This window comes from Lepidochelys kempii, chromosome 4, assembly GCF_965140285.1.
Source record: "Lepidochelys kempii isolate rLepKem1 chromosome 4, rLepKem1.hap1, whole genome shotgun sequence".
NCBI classification, from domain to species: domain Eukaryota; kingdom Metazoa; phylum Chordata; order Testudines; family Cheloniidae; genus Lepidochelys; species Lepidochelys kempii.
Genome location: NC_136383.1, coordinates 118,645,587 through 118,666,775, shown reverse-complemented (window position 1 = coordinate 118,666,775; position 21,189 = coordinate 118,645,587). Strand labels below are relative to the sequence as shown.

General features: G+C 42.8%; 1 protein-coding gene across 1 annotated transcript in view; it reads right to left on the bottom strand.

Moving 5' to 3' along the window:
- Positions 1 to 21,189, bottom strand: part of SORCS2 (sortilin related VPS10 domain containing receptor 2) — an 843,800-nt gene that overhangs the window by 68,793 nt on the left and 753,818 nt on the right. The window contains exon 12 of the mRNA XM_073342594.2: positions 2,443 to 2,519. Within this exon, the coding sequence (XP_073198695.1) occupies positions 2,443 to 2,519 (77 nt within the window). The remainder of the gene's footprint in view (positions 1 to 2,442; positions 2,520 to 21,189) is intronic.

Sequence of the window (21,189 nt, the reverse complement as noted above, 5' to 3'; positions counted from 1 at the left end):
TCACAGACTTTCTGTGTAACCTTGGACCACACAATTGATCTCTCACAATTGAGTCTTAGATGTCCACCCTGTGAAACAGGGATAATGCTATTTCCCCAATATTTTTTTTGTCTATTTAAACTGCAAGCTACTTGGGTAATTTCTGTCTCTTACTATTTGTTTACTCATCCCCTAGCACAATGGTGCTACACTCTTCTGCAATAATAATAATAATCATCATCACTATCAGAGTGCTACTGTATTCCACACATTTTCTGGGTGTGGTGTTCTGTCCCATCTAGCGGCAGTGAGAACACTTAGAGAGATAAAATGAGTCTGCTCTACAGACTTAGCTACTAGCCAGTTGGCTTTTAGCTCATGCAGTAGAAGCTCACACACTAAGCTTCAGAAGTCTAAGGTTTGATTCCGCTCGCCAATGACTGGGGTCTGTCGGTGTTACGCTACGAAGTGGAAAAATACTAAAATCACCCTCAATACTAGACAGGCCAGTCGCGGTTTTAAAAAAATGGACAGCAGAAAACTGCTCAATGAGGCCCAAAACTGTTATAAAGCCTGAGTGGGGAAGGAATCTCATTCAAAGCTGGTTTTCATTTCCTGAAGGACCTTAGGTTACTACCTATTTGATTTAATATCATGTTCATCTTTCATGTTATACTATTGTGTTTTGTTATTGAGAGTAAAATACATTACAGTGATGTTTGTAATGATCCCAAATCCAAACAGTGTAAATCCAGGAAATTCAAAACTTAATTGATGCCATGCAATTATCATAAGATTATGATTAAGGTATTTTCATGTTTGTTGTTTCAGATTACATTAAACAAAATATTAAAAGTCACATTTTCTCCCTCATGTTGTCCTTAAAGAGCACAGTTAAGGCTATCCAAAGATTGAGCTGCTTGAGTGCCTTAACTGTGCATGTCCATTCCATATCTTAGGTTTGGATTTTTTAAAAAGTTAACCTTAACTCTGAATTTCCTAGGATCATAACACTTGGTATTGGGATAATTACAACATCCCTTTAATGTATTTTACCTTAAATTAGTGATATGTACTCTCAACATCACAGCAATTTTACTATAGTTTTTAACTGGGAATGTCTTTTTTTTAAATTAGAAATTTCATATACAAACACAAAATAAAGCCAAATAGACTATTACCATGTGATGTTTCTAATGATGTGAAGACATGAAGCAGCAACTTTAAAGCATTTTTAAAGATTTCAGCTTAAGGGCTATTTTCACTGAAGGTATGCTGTGGCTGCTTTATACTATTCCCATATTGGTCACTTAAGGTGGGTTTATAGCTACCTTATTTCACCAGAGCAGTGCAAAGCAGCTGTAGAGAATATATTCTGGTTCACCTCTCCCTCCTGTCCTCCAGTTTCTCCCTGTCTTTACACCTTCTCACACACCCCTGCATGCCCATACATCATTTCCCCCTTCCTTTCCATATCCTCTTTATTCCTTGCATACTTACCCCTATTTCCCCATCTCTACTGCACCTCCTACATTCCCTGCACATGCACACAATCATACACAAACCCTTGTGTCCTCCTCCCTCCTCTACTGATCTGATCTGATCTGGTGCAGCAGGTAGCAATTGAAAATAAATATGTAGGATGAATGCTTATTTTGGCTGCTATTTTTCAGAACTGAAAGTTTATCCATCAGCAGAAGTTGAGGCATAAAGCTTTTCCCTTCAGAAAAACTCATTAAGAATTGCCATCTTTCAAACTGGCCACCATCGCCAACTGCTTCCAACTTCAGTCAAGCTAGGGAAGATGGTGACTTCCTATGCTGTCAGGAGGCAGAGATTTCATTGACAACAATAGGAGATAGATGACCCCTGCAAAATGGCCACAAGGCACAAGATTTAAGTGATTTTAAACTCTGTGGAAAGTTTGAGGTGTTGTTATTATTCTGTTATTAACATCATTGGGGGGGGGTGGGAAAGGTCTGACCAATTTTAAACTGGGGGAAAAAAAGATTTTCTTCCTTTCTAGCTAATCAGGTACAAAACCTTTGCATGTGAGCATCCTAAGTCTGACCTCTGAGTATATACATTCTGAATATCCTGAAATAAGGCTAATGATTAAAAAAAAACAAAAAACAAAAACCAAAACCAAAAAGACTTGCACTTTCCTTGTGCAAGTTACTCAGGAGGAGATTTTCAAAGGGAGAAAATAGGTGCCCTATTCCTACTGAACATCAATAGCAGCTGGGAACCTAATTCTCACTACTGCTTGTGAAAATCTCCCCTTTCATCTCAGTTTCAAAGTAAAATGGGAACAACAATAGCTACTTACATCTACAGGAGGATTAGAAGGCTTAATTAGTTAATACATTAAATGTGATAATTGTTGTTACAATCAATCAATCAATGAAAATAGTAATTTGATGCTCAAAATTAGTTTCAAGTGTCTTATTTCTCCTTCCTTACCTGCCTCCAGGTATTCCCACAATCAGATGTTATGTACATTTCTTCTTTATACTCAACCAGCTGGGAGCCCAGATTACCTGGACACAAAGAAAGCAAGTAAATAAATAAATAAATAAAAAGGCAAAGCTTGCATTTATATAGTACCTCTCTCCTTATACAGTCACCTCTCTCCTTAGCAAAATAGGCAGGAAAACAGATGAGGATCAAATCAAATTCTGCCCTGGGATCCTTGACTGGGACTGGCCTAATTTCAATGAGAGTCACAAGTGCACCCTGGCTCCAAATGATGAAGTAGGATTACTTTATTTTCTGCAATAACAATAATTAATATTTGCTGTGTTTTTATTACATATGTTTAATTTCCACATAATTGGTTGTTGAGAGATGGATAGTAACTGCAGGGTGGGAACTGTCAGGCTAATCCATATGATTTAAAATGACTCCCCTGAGTAGAAACAGCATGGTTTGTGAGATGCCCATAAGAAGACTTACCCAGACTTCCAGAACTTCTCCGAATTATCTTGGACACTGGAGCTGTGTCATCTCTTTTCCTGGTTCTCTCATCTCCTTCCCTGCCACAACACCTTTCTCCCTGCACCTGGATTTATTCAATCTCTCTCACATCCCTCATTCTAACTAGAGCCCATCCTAAACCCCACTGCTCCTGTGCGATGAACATGGGAAGAAGCTTCTTCTGCAAAAGTGCCAAATTGCCCTCACACACCAGATGGTCAGCCACTCTGGACTCCATAGTTTATCTAACCATCTACCACATCTTCTCCTGCTTCCACATACCCACTGGTGCTTTGTAGTATGAGGCAAGAGGTAGGCCTTGGCTGGAAAGTGAAGTGGGGCAAGTTATGCTTACAAGTCAAGGAAGGGGCAAGGATCCTAGCATGGGGTGGGGAAGGGTGTAGAATGCAACACATTCCTGCTGTGAGTCCCAGCCTCCTCTGAGAGTTCACAAACTTACCTCTTTCTTCACACATTGCCCCACAGTGGCATCTCCATTAACTCTAGGAAAATGGTCAGTCCCTAAGGTTTAACAGGTGCCTCTTGCTTACTCTTTAATAAACTACACTTATTACTATTATTTATTAGTATTATTATACTAGCAGCTAGCAAGAGATGTCAAGAGTAACAAGAAGGGTTTCTTCAGGTATGTTGGCAACAAGAAGAAAGCCAAGGAAAGTGTGGGCCCCTTACTGAATGAGGGAGGCAACCTAGTGACAGAGGATGTGGAAAAAGCTAATGTACTCAATGCTTTTTTTGCCTCTGTCTTCACTAACAAGGTCAGCTCCCAGACTGCTGCGCTGGGCATCACAAAATGGGGAAGAAATGGCCAGCCCTCTGTGGAGATAGAGGTGGTTAGGGACTATTTAGAAAAGCTGGACGTGCACAAGTCCATGGGGCCGGACGAGTTGCATCCGAGAGTGCTGAAGGAATTGGTGGCTGTGATTGCAGAGCCATTGGCCATTATCTTTGAAAACTCGTGGCGAACAGGGGAAGTCCCGGATGACTGGAAAAAGGCTAATGTAGTGCCAATCTTTAAAAAAGGGAAGAAGGAGGATCCAGGGAACTACAGGCCAGTCAACCTCAACTCAGTCCCTGGAAAAATCATGGAGCAGGTCCTCAAAGAATCAATCCTGAAGCACTTGCATGAGAGGAAAGTGATCAGGAACAGCCAGCATGGATTCACCAAGGGAAGGTCATGCCTGACTAATCTAATTGCCTTTTATGATGAGATTACTGGTTCTATGGATGAAGGGAAAGCAGTGGATGTATTGTTTCTTGACTTTAGCAAAGCTTTTGACACGGTCTCCCACAGTATTCTTGTCAGCAAGTTAAGGAAGTATGGGCTGGATGAATGCACTATAAGGTGGGTAGAAAGCTGGCTAGATTGTCGGGCTCAACGGGTAGTGATCAATGGCTCCATGTCTAGTTGGCAGCCGGTATCAAGTGGAGTGCCCCAAGGGTCGGTCCTGGGGCCAGTTTTGTTCAATATCTTCATAAGTGATCTGGAGGATGGTGTGGATTGCACTCTCAGCAAATTTGCGGATGATACTAAACTGGGAGGAGTGGTAGATACGCTGGAGGGGAGGGATAGGATACAGAAGGACCTAGACAAATTGGAGGATTGGGCCAAAAGAAATCTGATGAGGTTCAATAAGGATAAGTGCAGGGTCCTGCACTTAGGATGGAAGAATCCAATGCACCGCTACAGACTAGGGACCGAATGGCTAGGCAGCAGTTCTGTGGAAAAGGACCTAGGGGTGACAGTGGACGAGAAGCTGGATATGAGTCAGCAGTATGCCCTTGTTGCCAAGAAGGCCAATGGCATTTTGGGATGTATAAGTAGGGGCATAGCGAGCAGATCGAGGGACGTGATCATTCCCCTCTATTCGACATTGGTGAGGCCTCATCTGGAGTACTGTGTCCAGTTTTGAGCCCCACACTACAAGAAGGATGTGGATAAATTGGAGAGAGTCCAGCGAAGGGCAACAAAAATGATTAGGGGACTGGAACACATGAGTTATGAGGAGAGGCTGAGGGAGCTGGGATTGTTTAGCCTGCAGAAGAGAAGAATGAGGGGGGATTTGATAGCTGCTTTCAACTACCTGAAAGGGGGTTCCAAAGAGGATGGCTCTAGACTGTTCTCAATGGTAGCAGATGACAGAACGAGGAGTAATGGTCTCAAGTTGCAGTGGGGGAGGTTTAGATTGGATATTAGGAAAAACTTTTTGACTAAGAGGGTGGTGAAACACTGGAATGCGTTACCTAGGGAGGTGGTAGAATCTCCTTCCTTAGAGGTTTTTAAGGTCAGGCTTGACAAAGCCCTGGCTGGGATGATTTAACTGGGAATTGGTCCTGCTTCGAGCAGGGGGTTGGACTAGATGACCTTCAGGGGTCCCTTCCAACCCTGATATTCTATGATTCTATGATTCTATAGTATCCCTTAACCCCCAGTAGGGTTAAGCAATGATCAGTGTATTTGGAATAAGAATCTCTCAGACTCAGGCTGTGTGAATATCTTTTGCGATTACCTTGGCAGAAGCACTGCAAAAAATTAGCAATAAATAAGAATGAGTGGTTTTCTTTTCTCTTATGGCATTATGTAAAGTACCATATTAGCCTCTTTATTCATCCTGAACCACTGTTCCTGTTTTATCTGGCTGATTTTATTCAGTGGAAGGAACATTTGAAGGAAGATTTACAGCACTTAAAAACAGTAGGTATCAAAAACTGTGTAAGTAAAAAAAGATCCTGAAGTAGAATCATATACTCTATTCTGACAGTGGCCAAAAAGCTGGCTCTATATTTTGACAATAAACACTGAAGAGCAGTAGCTAGTCTTCAGAGGGCTGCAAAGCAAACTTGTGACATAAGATCTCAACAAATAGTTTCAAAAGCATAGATTTCTATCTTGTGACAAGCTGCTCTTCAAATAATCAACTGTTCAACTGTCAGTCAGTTTACAGTAAGCTAGAACAGATGCAATCACAGTATGCTTTTGCACCTAAGTGATATTATTGAGGTGATTTTGCCTTAAATGTATGATTTGTATGTTCTCAGGGAAAAATAGATGACATTTGTCAGATTTTTTTAAGTAAAAGAGACATACGGAAAGAATACACTTGAGATTAGGATATCATTATGAAATTTTACTAACATACTATATAAACAAATGTGTTAGATATGAAAACACACACTTAGGGTTTATTCAGGATGCAAGGGACTTGAGAGAGATTGAGAGAAAACACTGTTGAAAGTTATATGTTCCATTTACACCATCAAGATTATGAGTACTTGGCTCTTTAATAGCTTAACTTTAAACTATTTAACCCTAATAACAGCTAAAATGGGATCAGAAAATTCTATCAGAGAATTTATTGGAGCTAGCCTACTACTGACATCTAACAGTAGCTGTACCTGATGCTTTAGATGATCACCAATCCTCCCTTCAACCCACTTCACCCTGAAAAAATCAAAATCAAGTACAACAAACAACCCATGCAATTCTTTGAGGGGAAAATTGCTTCTTGACCTTTATACGTAGGATGGCAGAATTCTATTTTTAATTTTAATTTTGAAGGATAATATCAACATGTATTTTTAAGTGTTTTTTAAAGCTGTTTAGCAATTTTAATTTTCACAGTTGTAGGAAATAATAGTGGGGGTCAGACAATTATTTAGTGAGACTAGATGTTGATATTCAAAATGTTAAAGCTTTATAAACCATTAACACACAAATTGTCACCATCACCTGCCAAATTAACACACAAATTGTCACCATCACTCAGGGTCAGAGAGCAGGCATGTAGTTCAGTCCCCCTAGGCCACTATGGGGTGGAATAGAGGCCGCCCCGCCCCTGCATACTACTTGTGTCGAGTGGTAAGGCAAGCAAACACTACAGGGCTGTGGAAGACAAAGTGAAGGAGTTGAGAGTGTAGGTTGTATTCATCTTCTAAGTTGAGGGCTTGGGCCTACAGAGGGACACGTGCATCTTGGAGATGCGTGCATAGCTTTGCAGATGGTGTCAATGGGAGGGCTTTAGCTTCCTCAACCATGAGATGCTGTTCTGGAAAGAAGGTCTGCTAGGAAGAGATGGGATCCACCTGACCAAGAAGTAGAAGACCATCTTTGAGCCAAGGTGCCAACCTAGTGAGGATGGCTTTAAACTAGTTTCAAAGGGGGCAGGTGACAAAAACTCACATGTGAGCATAAACAGAGCCAGATATTGGGAGTCAAATGGAAAATTACAACAGGGTAAAGCGGCAAAGAGTCCTGTGGCACCTTATAGACAAGGGGTTGGCAACCTATGGCTTGTGTGTCAAAGGTGGCATGCGAGCCAATTTTTAATGGCACGCTGCTGTCTACAGCAGCGTGCCATTAAAAATCCAGCCTGGCCCAGCCCGGCCAGCTCTTCTCTGCCCCCCCCCCCCCACTCTCTCCTTGCAGGGCAAGCAAGCTTCCCCCCCCCCCCCGCCTCTTCCCCCAGTGTGCTGGGTTCCTGCCCCTCCTCCTCTCCCTCCCTGCAGCTGATCAGCTGACGGCCCTTGCTACGGAGGGGGAGAGGGAAAATTGGAGCCACAGTGCTCCTTGGGGACCTTGGGGAAGGGGGTGGAATCAGCATATCCCCTCCAGCCCCCTGCCGTGAGCTGCTCAGGGCAGGGGGCTGGGAGCACCTCCACGACCCCAGCCCACACCCCCAACCCTCTGCCCTGACCCCTGCACCCCCCACACACCCCAGCCCTCTGCCCTGACCCCTGAACCCTCCTCACACATACCTAGCCCTCTCCCTCACCCCTGCACCCCCCCACAACCCCAGCCCTGACTCCGGCACCCTCCACACATACCCAGCCCCTTACCCTGACTCCTGCACCCTCCTCACACACCCCCACACCCCATGCCCTGACTCTTGCACCCCCCACATCCCCAGCCCCACCCTGCGCACCAAATGGGAGCTCCTGCACACACACACACACACACACACACACACACACACACACATATTCCCACCTGCACCCCTCGCACCAAATGGGAGATGCCCAGGTAAGCACTCCACACCCAAACCTCCTGCCCCAACCCTGAGCCCCCTCCCTCATTCTAGCTCCTGGCCAGACCCTGCACCCCAACCCCCAGCTTGCTCCTTCACCCACAGCCCTGTGCTCAGTGCACTCCCACCCTCAGCTCAGTGCAGAGAGAGAGGGGAAGAGAATGGTTAGAACCAGGAAGAAGGTAGGCACCTGCTCTATGTGTGCAGGGCTGGGACCCCAGACCGGCAGTGGGCTGAGTGGGACTGGCAGCCAGTACCCTGGCTGGCAGGAGCCGGGGGATGGAACCTCAGACCGGCAGCGGGCTAAAGGATGTGCAAGATAAAAAAGGAGCAGGTATTGCATTATACATCAAGGGGTGCAGAAGGAAGTGAGAGGCAGACTAGCTGAAAGTCCCTGGCTAAAGATAAAAGGGGTAAGAAATAGGGATGATGCCAGGTAGGGGCCTAATACATACCACCAAATCAGGAAGAGGAGGTAGATGAGGCATTTCTAGAACAAACAACAGAAATATCCAAAACACAAGACACGATAGTAATGAGGGATTTTAACTACTCAGACATCTGTTGGAAAAGTAATACAGCAAAACATAAATTTTTCAGTAAATTCTTGGAGGTATTGAGGCAACATTTTGTTTCAGAAAGTGTAGGGAGTAACCAGGGAGTAAGTCATTTAGCCTTGATTCTGACCAACAGGGAGGAATTGGTAGCGAATCTGAAGGCGGAAGGCAGTTTGCGTGAAAGTGATCATGAAATGATCATGACTGATCATGAGAAGTAGATTTTAACAGACTCAGAGAATTGATAGGTAAGGTCCCACTGTAAGAAAATCTAAAGGGAAAAAGCTGTTCAGGAGACCTGGTAGTTTCTCAAAGAGACAAGATGAAAGGCACAATTGCAAATTATCCCAGTGCAAAGAAAAAACAGGAAAAATAGAAAGAGGCCAACATGGCTCCATCAGGAACTCTTTAATGACCTGAAATATATAAAAAAAGTGTCCTACAAAAAGTGGAAACATGGACAAATTACTGAGGAGGTGAACAAAAGAGGAGCACAAAATGTAGGGACCAAGTCAGAAAGGCTGAGGCACAAAATGAATTACACCTAGTAAGGGACATAAAAGGCCAACAAGAAGAGGTTCTTTAAACACATTAGGATAAGGAGAAAAATGAAGGAAAAGGTAGGTTCTCTACGTAGTGGGTAAAGTAAGCTAGTAATGACAACATCAAGATGGCTGAGGTGTTTAATGCCTATTTGTTTCAGTCTTCACTAAAAAAGGTTAATGGTGATATATAACCCAATTAATATTTAAAAAACAAACAAACAAACAAACAAAAACAGGGGAAAGGAATGCAAGCCAAAATAGGGAAAGAACAGGTTCAAGAATTTTTAGATAAGTTAGATGTATTCAAGTCAGTGGGGCCTGATGAAATTCATCCTAGGGTACTTAAGGAACTAGCTGAAGCTATCTTGGAACCACTAGCAATTATCTTTGAAAACTCATGGAGGATGGGCAAGGTCCCAAAGGATAGGACACCGGCAAACATAGTATGTATCTTTAAAAAGGGGGACAAAGAGGACCTGGGGAATAATAGACTGGTCAGCCTATCTTCAATACCTGGAAAAACACTGGAACAAATTATTAAATAATCTATTTGTGAGCACTTAAAGGATAATAGGATTATAAGGAATAGCCAGCATGGATTTGTCAAGAACAAACCATGTCAAACCAACCCTATTTTTTTCTTTGACAGTGTTACTGGCTTATTGGATGGGAGGAAGTATCAGATAAGATGGATCTTGCTTTCAGTAAGACTTTTGACACAGTCACACGTGGCTAGATGAAATTACTATAAGGTAGTTGCACAATTGGTTGAAATACCCTACTCAAAGAGTAGTTATCAGTGGTTCACTGTCAAACTTCAATTCTGAAGCACTTGGAGGAGAGGAAAGTGATCAGGAACAGTCAGCATGGATTCACCAAGGGCAAGTCATACCTGACTAATCTAATTGCCTTCTATGACAAGATAACTGGTTCTGTGGATGAAGGGAAAGCAGTGGACGTGTTGTTCCTTGACTTTAGCAAAGCTTTTGACACTGTCTCCCACAGTATTCTTGCTAGCACGTTAAAGACGTATGGGCTGGATGAATGGACTATAAGGTGGATAGAGAGTTGGCTAGATTGTCGGGCTCAATAGGTAGCGATCAATGGCTCCATGTCTAGTTGGCAGCCGGTATCAAGTGGCGTGCCCCAAGGGTCAGTCCTGGGGCCGGTTTTGTTCAATATCTTCATAAATGATTTGGAGGATGGTGTGGATTGCACCCTCAGCAAGTTTGCAGATGACACTAAATTAGGAGGAGAGGTAGATACGCTGGAGGGTAGGGATAGGATACAGAGGGACCTAGACAAATTGGAGGATTGGGCCAAAAGAAATCTGATGAGGTTCAACAAGGACAAGTGCAGAGTCCTGCACTTAGGATGGAAGAATCCGATGCACCACTACAGACTAGGGACCGAATGGTTCGGCAGCAGTTCTGCAGAAAAGGACCTAGGGGTTACAGTGGACGAGAAGCTGGATGAGAGTCAGCAGTGAGCCCTTGTTGCCAAGAAGGCCAATGGCATTTTGGGATGTATAAGTAGGGGCATTGCCAGGAGATCGAGGGACGTGATCATTCCCCTCTATTCAACACTGGTGAGGCCTCATCTGGAGTACTGTGTCCAGTTTTGGGCCCCACACTACAAGAAGGATGTGGAAAAATTTCCAGCGGAGGGCAACAAAGATGATTAGGGGACTGGAACACATGACTTATGAGGAGAGGCTGAGGGAACTGGGGATGTTTAGTCTACGGAAGAGAAGAATGAGGGGGGATTTGATAGCTGCTTTCAACTACCTGAAAGGGAGTTCCAAAGAGGATGGCTCTAGACTGTTCTCAGTGGTAACAGATGACAGAACAAGGAGTAATGGTCTCAAGTTGCAGTGGGGGAGATTTAGGTTGGATATTAGGAAAAACTTTTTCACTATGAGGGTGCTGAAACACTGGAATGCGTTACCTAGGGAGGTGGTGGAATCTCCTTCCTTAGAAGTTTTTAAGGTCAGGCTTGACAAAGCCCTGGCTGGAATGATTTAATTGGGGATCGGTCCTGCTTTGAGCAGGGGGTTGGACTAGATGGCCTCCTGAGGTCCCTTCCAACCCTGATATTCTATGATTCTATGATTAAACTGAGAGAGTGTATCTAATGGGGTTCTGCTGGGGTCACTCCTGGGTCTTGTACTATCCAATATTTTTATTAATGACTTGGATAATGGAGTGCAGAATATGCTTATAAAATTTGCGGATGACACCAAGATAGGAGTGGTAGCAAGCACTTTAAAGGACAGGTTGTAATTCAAAATGACTTTGACAAACTGGAGAACTGGTCTGAAATCAAGATGAAATTCAATAAAGGTAAGTAAAAAGTACTTCACTCAGGAAGGAAAAATAAAATTGAAAATTGAAAATGGGAAATAACTAGCTCAGTGATAGCGCTGATTAAAAGGATCTGGGGGTTGGAGTGGATCACAAATTGAATATGAGTCAACGAGATGCAGTTGTGAAAAAGACTGATATTGTTCTGGGGTGTAAGACACAGGAGGTCACTGTCCTGATCTACTGGGGAAGCTTTGGTTGGAGTACTGTGTCCAACTGTGGTTGCCAAACTTTAGGCAAGATGTGAACAAATTGGAGACTCTCCAGAGAAGAAAGCAACAAAAATGTGAAAAGGTTTAGAAAACCTGACCTATGAGAAAGGTTAAAAAAACTGGGCATGTTTACTCTTGAGAAAAGAAGAGTGAGGAAAGACCTGATAACCGTCTTCAAATATGTTAAAGGCTGTTATAAAGAGGATGGTGATCATATGTTGTCCATGTCCACTGAAGGTTGGACAAGGAGTAATGGGCTTAATCTGCAACAAGTGAGATTTAGGTTAGACATTTGGAAAACTTTCTAATTATAACGGTGGTTGAGCTCTGGAATAGGCCACATATGGAACTGAAACCTAAGATTTTACTAATACAATTGCACAAGAAGATTATTTGTTTTTAACATAAAACTGTTCTAGGTTTAAGAAAGGATCTAGTGAAATCAGCAATCACAGTGAAAGCTCAGAGTTGGAAATGATGCAGAAAACTACAACCACATCATCAACGCTTGCAGAAAGGAAACATTTGACCATTTAATCATCTAAGGCTATGTCTACACTGCAATCTTAAGTCGACCTATGTTAAGTCGACTTAGAGCCACCACATTAATTATTGCAGTGGCTGATGTCCATACTACTTTCCTGTCAGTGGTGCACGTCCTCTCTAGGAGTGCTTCCACCGACTGAAGAGGGGCAACGTGGGGGACTGAGGGCCCTTAGCTCTGCGCAGCAACCCACCAGGACCCCAGCTGCCTCCCGGCGCTTCTCACCTTCACACTCCCAGCCAGGAGCAGGGGGCAGTGGTGCGGGGCTTCTCACTTCTGACGGGGAGATGTGCACCTGGAGTGCGGTAGCCTGCCGTGCTCCTGGCGGGTACTGGGGAGCTGGGACCCCAGGTAGCAGCAGGGCTCCCAGTGTGGAGTGGAGAGCCCAGGTGGCAGCCCAAGCCAGGAGCCTGAGTGGCAGCCTGGCTTGGAGCAGAGAACCAGCAGCAACCCGGCTGTCAGTGTCTACACAGACACTGCATCTCCCTAAGTACACAGATATATGTCCTATGCCTCTCACTGAGGTGGGTTTATGATGTTGGCATACATAGGCAGCAGGTATAAGTGGTCAGAGAGGCTAAGCCTCCCCAAACAGCCAGCCTGCTGCCTTTGGAGTGCACCACCACTGAAAGGATGGGTGCCCCGGCTGTGGTCCCACCTGTGCTCCGCCCCAAGGCCCCACTCGTCCTTTCCCCCTGAGGCTCTGCCTCTTCCTGTCCCCTCTCTGCCCACATGGGGACCTTGCTCAAGTGATGAGCAGCCGGCCAGCTCAGATAGCTAGCTGGCCAGCCAGTGGGCGGGAGGGGGGAGGCCCAGGGGAGGAAGTGAAGAGGCATGAGCGGTGGGTGGGTGGGGCCAGGGAAGGGGGTGAAAAGGCATAAGCAGCAGGTGGGGGGCTGTGGAGGGGGTGAACAGGTGCGAGCGGAGAGGGGGCAGAGGCACGAGAGGCAGGCGGGAGTGGGCTGAGTGCGACCAGGGGGTGGAGGCTGAGAGGGGCAGGCCTCGGGGCTGGGCCCCGGTCTGAGCGTGCGCAGCTTCTCTGAATGGAGGAGTCACACACCGCCCATTTTGGCATAGTAGGGGAGTTACATTAGGGGAGGAGCACTTCAGTGTGTGTACACCTCCAGTGTTTTGTCAACGAAAGTGGACTTTTGTCAACAAAACTGTGTAGTGTAGACAAGGCCTAAGAACCCTTTGGAAACACTGTTCATTTTATATACATTGCTGTCCTTTTAAAAATTACAGTGCTCGAATCTTTTGGTTATAGTAACATTGGATTCTTTTGTTCTCTTTTACACTGAGATGCCAGCATCACAGAAAACTATCACAATTAAATATTGTTAAACATTCCTCCTTCTGAGAGACAATGTGGTAATATCTTTTATTGGACCAACTTCTGTGGGTGAAACAGACAAGCATTTTCTTCTGAAGAGCTCTGTGAAGCTCAAAAGCTTCTCTTTCACCCACAGAAGTTGGTCCAATAAAAGATACTACTTCATCCACCTTGTCTCTTTAAAATCCTGGGACCAACATAGCAAGCACCCTTTTGAAAGAGATTGGTCTGAGCTGCAAAATTGGGATCTGAATTCAGATGCAAATTTCCCCATAAATTCAGGTATATTAATATCTAGGTTTTGGTGTGAACCGCTCTCTAATTATTGAAGAAACTATCACTACCAATCCTAAAAGTCAACTGAGAAAAGGAAGTAAAGAGGAGTTGCTTTGAGTATCTTCAGCTCCTACAGATCTCAGTGGGACTCAGCATCTTGTGAGAGGACTCAGCACTTTCCAGGACCAACCCCATAATCAGGAATTCTTTTAAAAAGATATTGGAACATCAAACTTAAAAGACACCTACAAAAATGAACAAAATCTATGCAACAATCCTAGCAAATTAAAGCACAAACTTTCTCACGTCCCTTCTGGGTAACTGCATACAGGATATCATGTAATGTCTGTTACACCCAATATAAAACAAAGAAAAGAAAATAGACAGTAGCAAAACATGAATATGCTAATGAAGGGAAATACAATGAGCATGGAACACAAAAAACAATTGCAAACAAAGAGAATAATTTGAAAGACAGGTGAGTTCAAAGGGAGCCCTGGGCAGCTTCAGGGTTTAAACCAACATCTCTGATCTTCTTTTTCTCTTTAAAGTTATGGACCATGCTTGTTCACTCCTAACTTTGAACCTCTCTTTCACACCACATTATCTGATCTCCTTTACAGCCAGAATATCTCTAACTATTCCACTGACTGCTTTCCTGTCTGTTTCTAATTTCCTCTCCTCTGCTAAACATGTTTCTCTTCCCCTCTCATGTTCTTACTCTCCTTGCCCTTTGTACTTCTTTCATTACTACTGACTACCTGCTTCTTTGGAATACAAAGCTCTGTACTCTCATGATTCCAGTCTTATCTTTCCTAGCATTTCTTTTGGCTCTCACCGGTTGGCAAACTCTCTTTCCATTTTAATTCCATACCACAGGGTTCCGTTCCTGGTCCACTCCTCGTCTTTCTTTGCACAGATTATAGTAGACAACTCATTGCTAGTTTTGCTTTTTGCTATCGTTTATATGCTGATAATACTAAAAATTCTTATCTCTTTTCTCTCTTATTGGTACTTCTCTCCAATGTAACTGTACTTTTTTAAATTGCAAAGTGCCTTGGCTAAAGGAAGTTCTTCTGAAAACTAAACAGCAGTAGTAGCAGTTACTGGGATAGAAAGTTTTTCATACTAGGTAGTTAATTTGATGATGACTGAAAGATACTACCATCCATTTGCTGTTGAGTAATATGAGCTGGGATCATGGGATGTATTAGCAGGAGTATTGTAAGCAAGACACGAGAAGTAATTCTTCCACTCTACTCTGCGCTGATTAGGCCTCAACTGGAGTAGTGTGTCCAGTTCTGGGTGCCACATTTCAGGAAAGATGGGGACAAATTGGAGAAAGTCTAGAGAAGAGCAACAAAAATGATTAAAGGTCTAGAAAACATGACCTATGAGGGAAGATTGAAAAAATTGGGTTTGTTTAGTCTGGAGAAGAGAAGACTGAGAGGGGACATGATAACAGTCTTCAAGTACATAAAAGGTTGTTACAAAGAGGAGGGAGAAAAATTGTTCTTCTTAACCTCTGAGGATAGGACAAGAAGCAATGGGCTTAAATTGCAGCAAGGACGGTTTAGGTTGGACATTAGGAAAAACTTCCTAACTGTCAGGGTGGTTAAGCACTGGAATAAATTGCCTAGGGAGGTTGTGGAATCTTGATCACTGGGGATTTTTAAGAACAGGTTGAAAAAACACCTGTCAGGGATGGTCTAGATAATACTTAGTCCTGCCTTGAGTGCAGGGGACTGGAATAGATGACCTCTCGAGGTCCCTTCCAGTTCTATGATTCTATGAGTGAAATGAGTTGGTAGGTTTGGTTTTTGTTGTGCAGAAATGTGTTTTTGTCAAAAATATGGCCACCAATGGTGCTCTTGCTTACATGCTTGGCAGAGAGGCGATGTATTGCACTGGGAAAAGGAATGAACCTTTTCAGCTGTGGACTATGTTAATGTGAACTAGGAATCTTTTAGCCTGCACCTGCAGCATCTACATGCAGGAGTTACAGTACTTTGGTGCCCACTGCTATTCACACCCCCATAGTCCAAACTGCAGGGCAGCACAGACAAGCCCTAGGTCTTCTCCAGGTCAGAGTTAAGAGACATGTAGGCGATGCATACAGGGAAACATGATTGCTGCTGGGTGTACTGCACCTATTCTGTGGATTTATAAGTGACTTAAATTTCCACTGCTGTCAATGCAGCATTTCTCATGGTTCCCTTTATATATGTTATTAAAGTCAAGTCTCCGACTGCATAAAGAAACCTGCTAGACAAGACCAGACAGCTACACAGTGCCAGAAGTTTGCCTAACAACACTACAAAATATAAACCAATTTACAACAATAGATAATCAGGTAAAACTAACTGAACAAACCCCTCAAATTAAAGAAACTCTGAAAATATAGAGACAAAGATAGAGTGAAAAATCAGACACAGCAACACAATAAGGATTTCACCAGCAGTCAAAGTGTCTTGAACACTTCCAGCCTCCAACTGAGTGCAACCATTAATGAACCATATGCATAATAAATGTAGCAATCAAGAGAAAGCAACAAAAAATGTGCATAATAGCAGCCAGTGCAATCAAGTGACACAGAAAGTGAGAAATAGCCAAATTGTGAACAGCCCCAGGAAAAGAAGCCAACACATGAGAGAGAAGGATGAAGTGAAAGACATTATAAAGCAACGCAACTGAAAAAATATTGAAGAGCTACAATCTGAAAAGTTCTGTTAAAAAAAATCCCAAGCAAATTCTGAAGCTCCATGTAGCTGCTGTGAAGTTCACGATCTTCCCTCACTGGTCAGTCACCTCTCTCTCGGCTTTCTTCACCAAGTTCAAACTTTGCCCTGATCTTGAAAGGCTCTTCACAAATCTCCTCTAGCTCAGCATTTCTAAACCAAGGGTCCGGGCCCCCGTGGGGGCCATGAGCAGGTTTCAGGGGGTCTGCCAAGCAAGGCCAGTGTTAGACTTGCTGGGGCCCAGGGCAGAAAGCCGCAGCTCCACCATGTGCCAAGCCCCGCCACTTGGGGCTGAAGCTGAAGCCTGAGCAACTTAGCTTCATGTGGGGCCCTGTGGCATGGGGCCACAGGCAATTGCCCTGCTTGCTACCCACTAATGCCAGCCCTGACTTTTATATGCAGAAAAACTGGAGGTATGTGAAGCTTTTATAGCATGTTCGGGGGAGGAGGCACTGGTGGTACGTGAAGCTTTTATAGCATGTTTGGGGAAGGAGTGTTCAGAAAGAGAAAGGTTGAGAACCCCTGCTCTAGCTTCATGGTACTGTTTCGTATCATAGCTTCTGATTTTCCCTCTTCTCCCATAGCCCCCACTCACTTCACTCTGCCAGCATCTCAGCGTCACCAGTCTGTCTTCTTTTCTCATCTCCATGCTTTCTTTCACACTGCCCTTTATACTGGCTTGGAACACCTACCCTTACATGAGGTAATAAGTAGAGCTGGGAGAATAACTCATTTTTCAGTTTGGTGGCCATTATCAAAAAGAAAAACAAATAAAAAAAATTCAGTTTGACCGGAACCCAAAAATTGGTGAAAAATTTTGGCAAATCAAAAAGTCTGTTTTGGGTCAAAAAATATTTATTTCTGGGCATTTTTAAGGCCTAGATTTGCAAAATAACCAAAAGATATAGTGCTAATTGTGTCATAACTTTTAGGCCATTGGTTAGTGCACTCACTGGGGACACAGGAGACCCGCTATTCAAGTATTTTATACAAAGTGGCACAACATCAACAGGAGAGATGGCGAGAGACCCAGGCCAGAATTGCCTGGTGATTAGGGCACTCTCTGGGAAAGGGGAGACCTGGGATCAAATCTGTGCTCCTCAGCAAGAATTCAAACTTGGTCTTCCACAGCCCTGGTGTGACAGGCCAGTCCTCGCTTACAGACAGCCCCCCAACCTGAAGCAAATACTCACCAGAAACCACATACCACACAAAAAAACCCACTAAATCAGGAACCTATCCTTGCAACAAAGCCCGATGCCAACTCTGTCCACATATTTATTCAAGTGACACCATCACAGGACCTAATCACATTAGCCATGCCATCAGGGGCTCGTTCACCTGCACATCTACCAATGTGATATATGCCATCATGTGCCAGCAATGCCCCTCTGCCATGTACATTGGCCAAACCGGACAGTCTCTATGCAAAAGAATAAATGGACACAAATCTGACATCAGGAATCATAACATTCAAAAACCAGCAGGAGAATATTTCAAGCTCTGTGGCCACTCAGTAAAAGATTTAAGGGTGGCAATTTTGCAACAGAAAAGCTTCAAAAAGAGACTCCAACAAGAAACTGCTGAGCTTGAATTAATATGCAAACTAGATATCATTAACTTGGGTTTGAATAGAGACTGGGAGCGGCTGGGTCATTACACATATTGAATCTACTTCCTTAAGCTAAAAGAAAAGGAGTACTTGTGGCATCTTAGAGACTAACCAATTTATTTGAGCATAAGCTTTCGTGAGCTACAGCTCACTTCATCGGATGCATACTGTGGAAAGTATAGAAGATCTTTTATACACACAAAGCATGAAAAAATGGATGTTTACGACTACAAAAGGCTGTTACTCTGAAACCTTCCTTAAACTAAGTATCCTCACACCTTCTTGTCAACTGTCTAAATGGGCCATCTTGATTATCGCTACAAAAGTTTTTTTCTTCTGCTGATAATAGCTCATCTTAACTAATTAGCCTCTCAGTTTGTATGGTAACTTCCAACTTATCTGTATGTATATATCTTACTATGTGTTCCATTCTATGCATCTGATACAGTGAGCTGTAGCTCATGAAAGCTTATGCTCTAATAAATTGTTAGTCTTTAAGGTGCCACAAGTACTCCTGTTCTTTTTGTGGATACAGACTAACACGGCTGCTACTCTGAAACCTGTCATTATAAGATCATGTGAATCTTTCTCAGCCAATCAAAAAGGTATACCAATAGTCCTGCCCACTATCTTGAATTACTTCAAGTGAATTCCCTCAATTTTAGTTTCTGTTCTTCTTACACAATTTAAAACTTAGTGTTACTCAGAGCATTGTTGACACCCCTTCTATGACCCAAGTCAGTGTGTGACCTTTTTGTTTATTTTATTTTCATGCCGTTTTAACTTTTTTCAGTAATACATTTTCCATTCATTATCATGTGTTATGTAATCATTTATTTAATTAATTAATTTTCAAATCTTTTTCTTGTCTACATTATGGAAGACATGCTTCAATGCAAAGAAATGGGTACCCAAATGCAACCCAGAATGGGATAGGTTTAAATTCTTCAAATATGGGGTATTCCCCCCCAAATTTCACATAATGTCATGCATATCCTCTTCCAGATGTTTCTGTAATGTCTAACACATTGTTAGCTCACATAATCATGTGATTTGCTTCAAGCAACGGCTAGCCAGCCAATAGTTTTTTATTTCAAAACTAATAGTCACATCATAGAGCAATAAGGCAAAACTATTTTTTGGTCAAATGGCCCTGCCCCAGCCAAGTGGTGTTTGTCTGGCAATTTGAAGTTATTGTTTTATAATGGGAGGGTGCGGGGCAAGAAAATCTGGAGAACCCTGAGGGTTCCCCAGAATCTGTGTGTGTTAGTAAAAGTCAAACATCTGCCTGTTCTTTTTTCCTGTACTGCAATGGTGTCATAACATACAATCTCCATGCATGAAGACATGAACTTTAATAAAACATATACAGCACATCTGGGCCAGAGGTGACAAAGAGTAATTTAACCATTCTGTACAGCTGCTGAAGTACTCAATATATATTTTAATTAACCTCTGCAATTTGTTCAAGAGTGCAATATGTACTATTTGCTTGATTTATTAACTGGAAAAGAGGCTAAGAACAGAAAGTCAGTAAACTGGAATCTGAAAATTTACTCTTCTCTTAGCATTTTTCACAGAAGAATCCTTTACAGGTTTGAGGCTGAACGTAAAAATTTACACATCAATTGGCCCATGTTGAATAGCTTATACCATAGAAGCTTTTGCTGAGATTAAAATGCAGTAAAATCAAATGTAAATGTAAAATCCTATTACATTCCTTAAAGGGAGAAGACTAGTTATTTAAAATAATGTTTTAATGTGCCGCTATTAAATTTAATATTGTGTCTGCACAATTTACATACATTTAAATACTAACAATATTTATTTCTCAGAACTATTTATGAAATTTTAATAAAGTAGAATTTTCATTCTGTAAATTACAAATGCTGGGGCTTAAAAGATGCAATGTTAACATCCTATTAATGTCTCTGTCCCAAGCACTCTAGGTATTAATGCTGTTCTCTATTTAATTATAATTATTTGAAATTAAAATAAATGTACAGTTTAATATCCTGAGCCCTGTGATTTGCACACCAACATTCTACTCCTTCTCTCATTGAATATAATGGTAAAATTCCCATTTATTTCATTCAGAGCATGATGTGGCCCAAAGGCACTGATTCTCATACATGTTGAAACACTCACTACCCCTACTGATTTGCATATGTTCATCAATTCTGACCAGGCCCCAAAGGAAATATAGGCTGTCTCTGGGTGTAAAGAATGTCTGGTGAGAAGTGTGTGTTTATTGTACCAAGTTTGACAGATAAGACTGAACACCTCTCATTTCATCACTTACGTGCACCAGGTTTGAAAGACTCGACACCAAGGTAATACATGTTATTTGACTTGGCCTTTCCTCTTCCCTGGTGCAAGTAGTTTGCTGGGTAAGGGGGCTTTCAGAAGAGGCCTCAAAAGCCAAGATTTTCTCCCTGGTTGACTTGGACATCAATGATTCCATGGCATATTCTGTCAGCATATAGGTCTGCCCCAGTGTTCTTGGCCAAACTTTCCTCCTCTCCCACCACATGTTGTTTTGTAGAGAGATGTCTGCCAGCTGTGTACCTGGTTGCTCCCTTGTGCTGCCACAGACAGCTGTATTTCAGCTGCGGATTGACTCCTGTGTGCACTTAGAGCCAACTCTTCCAAACTGCTAACCATGGAAAAGTCCTTATTCACAAGAATAGCCCTACAGACTTCGGTGGGACTACTCCTTGGAGTAAGGACTACTCCCGTGGGTAAGGGTTATTAGGGATAGCCCCATAGTTTGGAAAGCATTTTAATTTGAACTAGTTTTTGAACTAGCATTTTAATTTGAACAATCAAGTCTAGTTCACGGTCTTGGTCCATATCTTCAAAGTTCTCACAGGCTTGAGCCCAGGAGATCTAAAAGATTGCCTAAAATGCCTTGATGAGGACTGTGATTGACAACTGTACTCCTCAGGCACAAGAGAACTTTTTAACACAAGAATACAGCTCATCCCTGCAGGAGACAGAGCTTTCTCA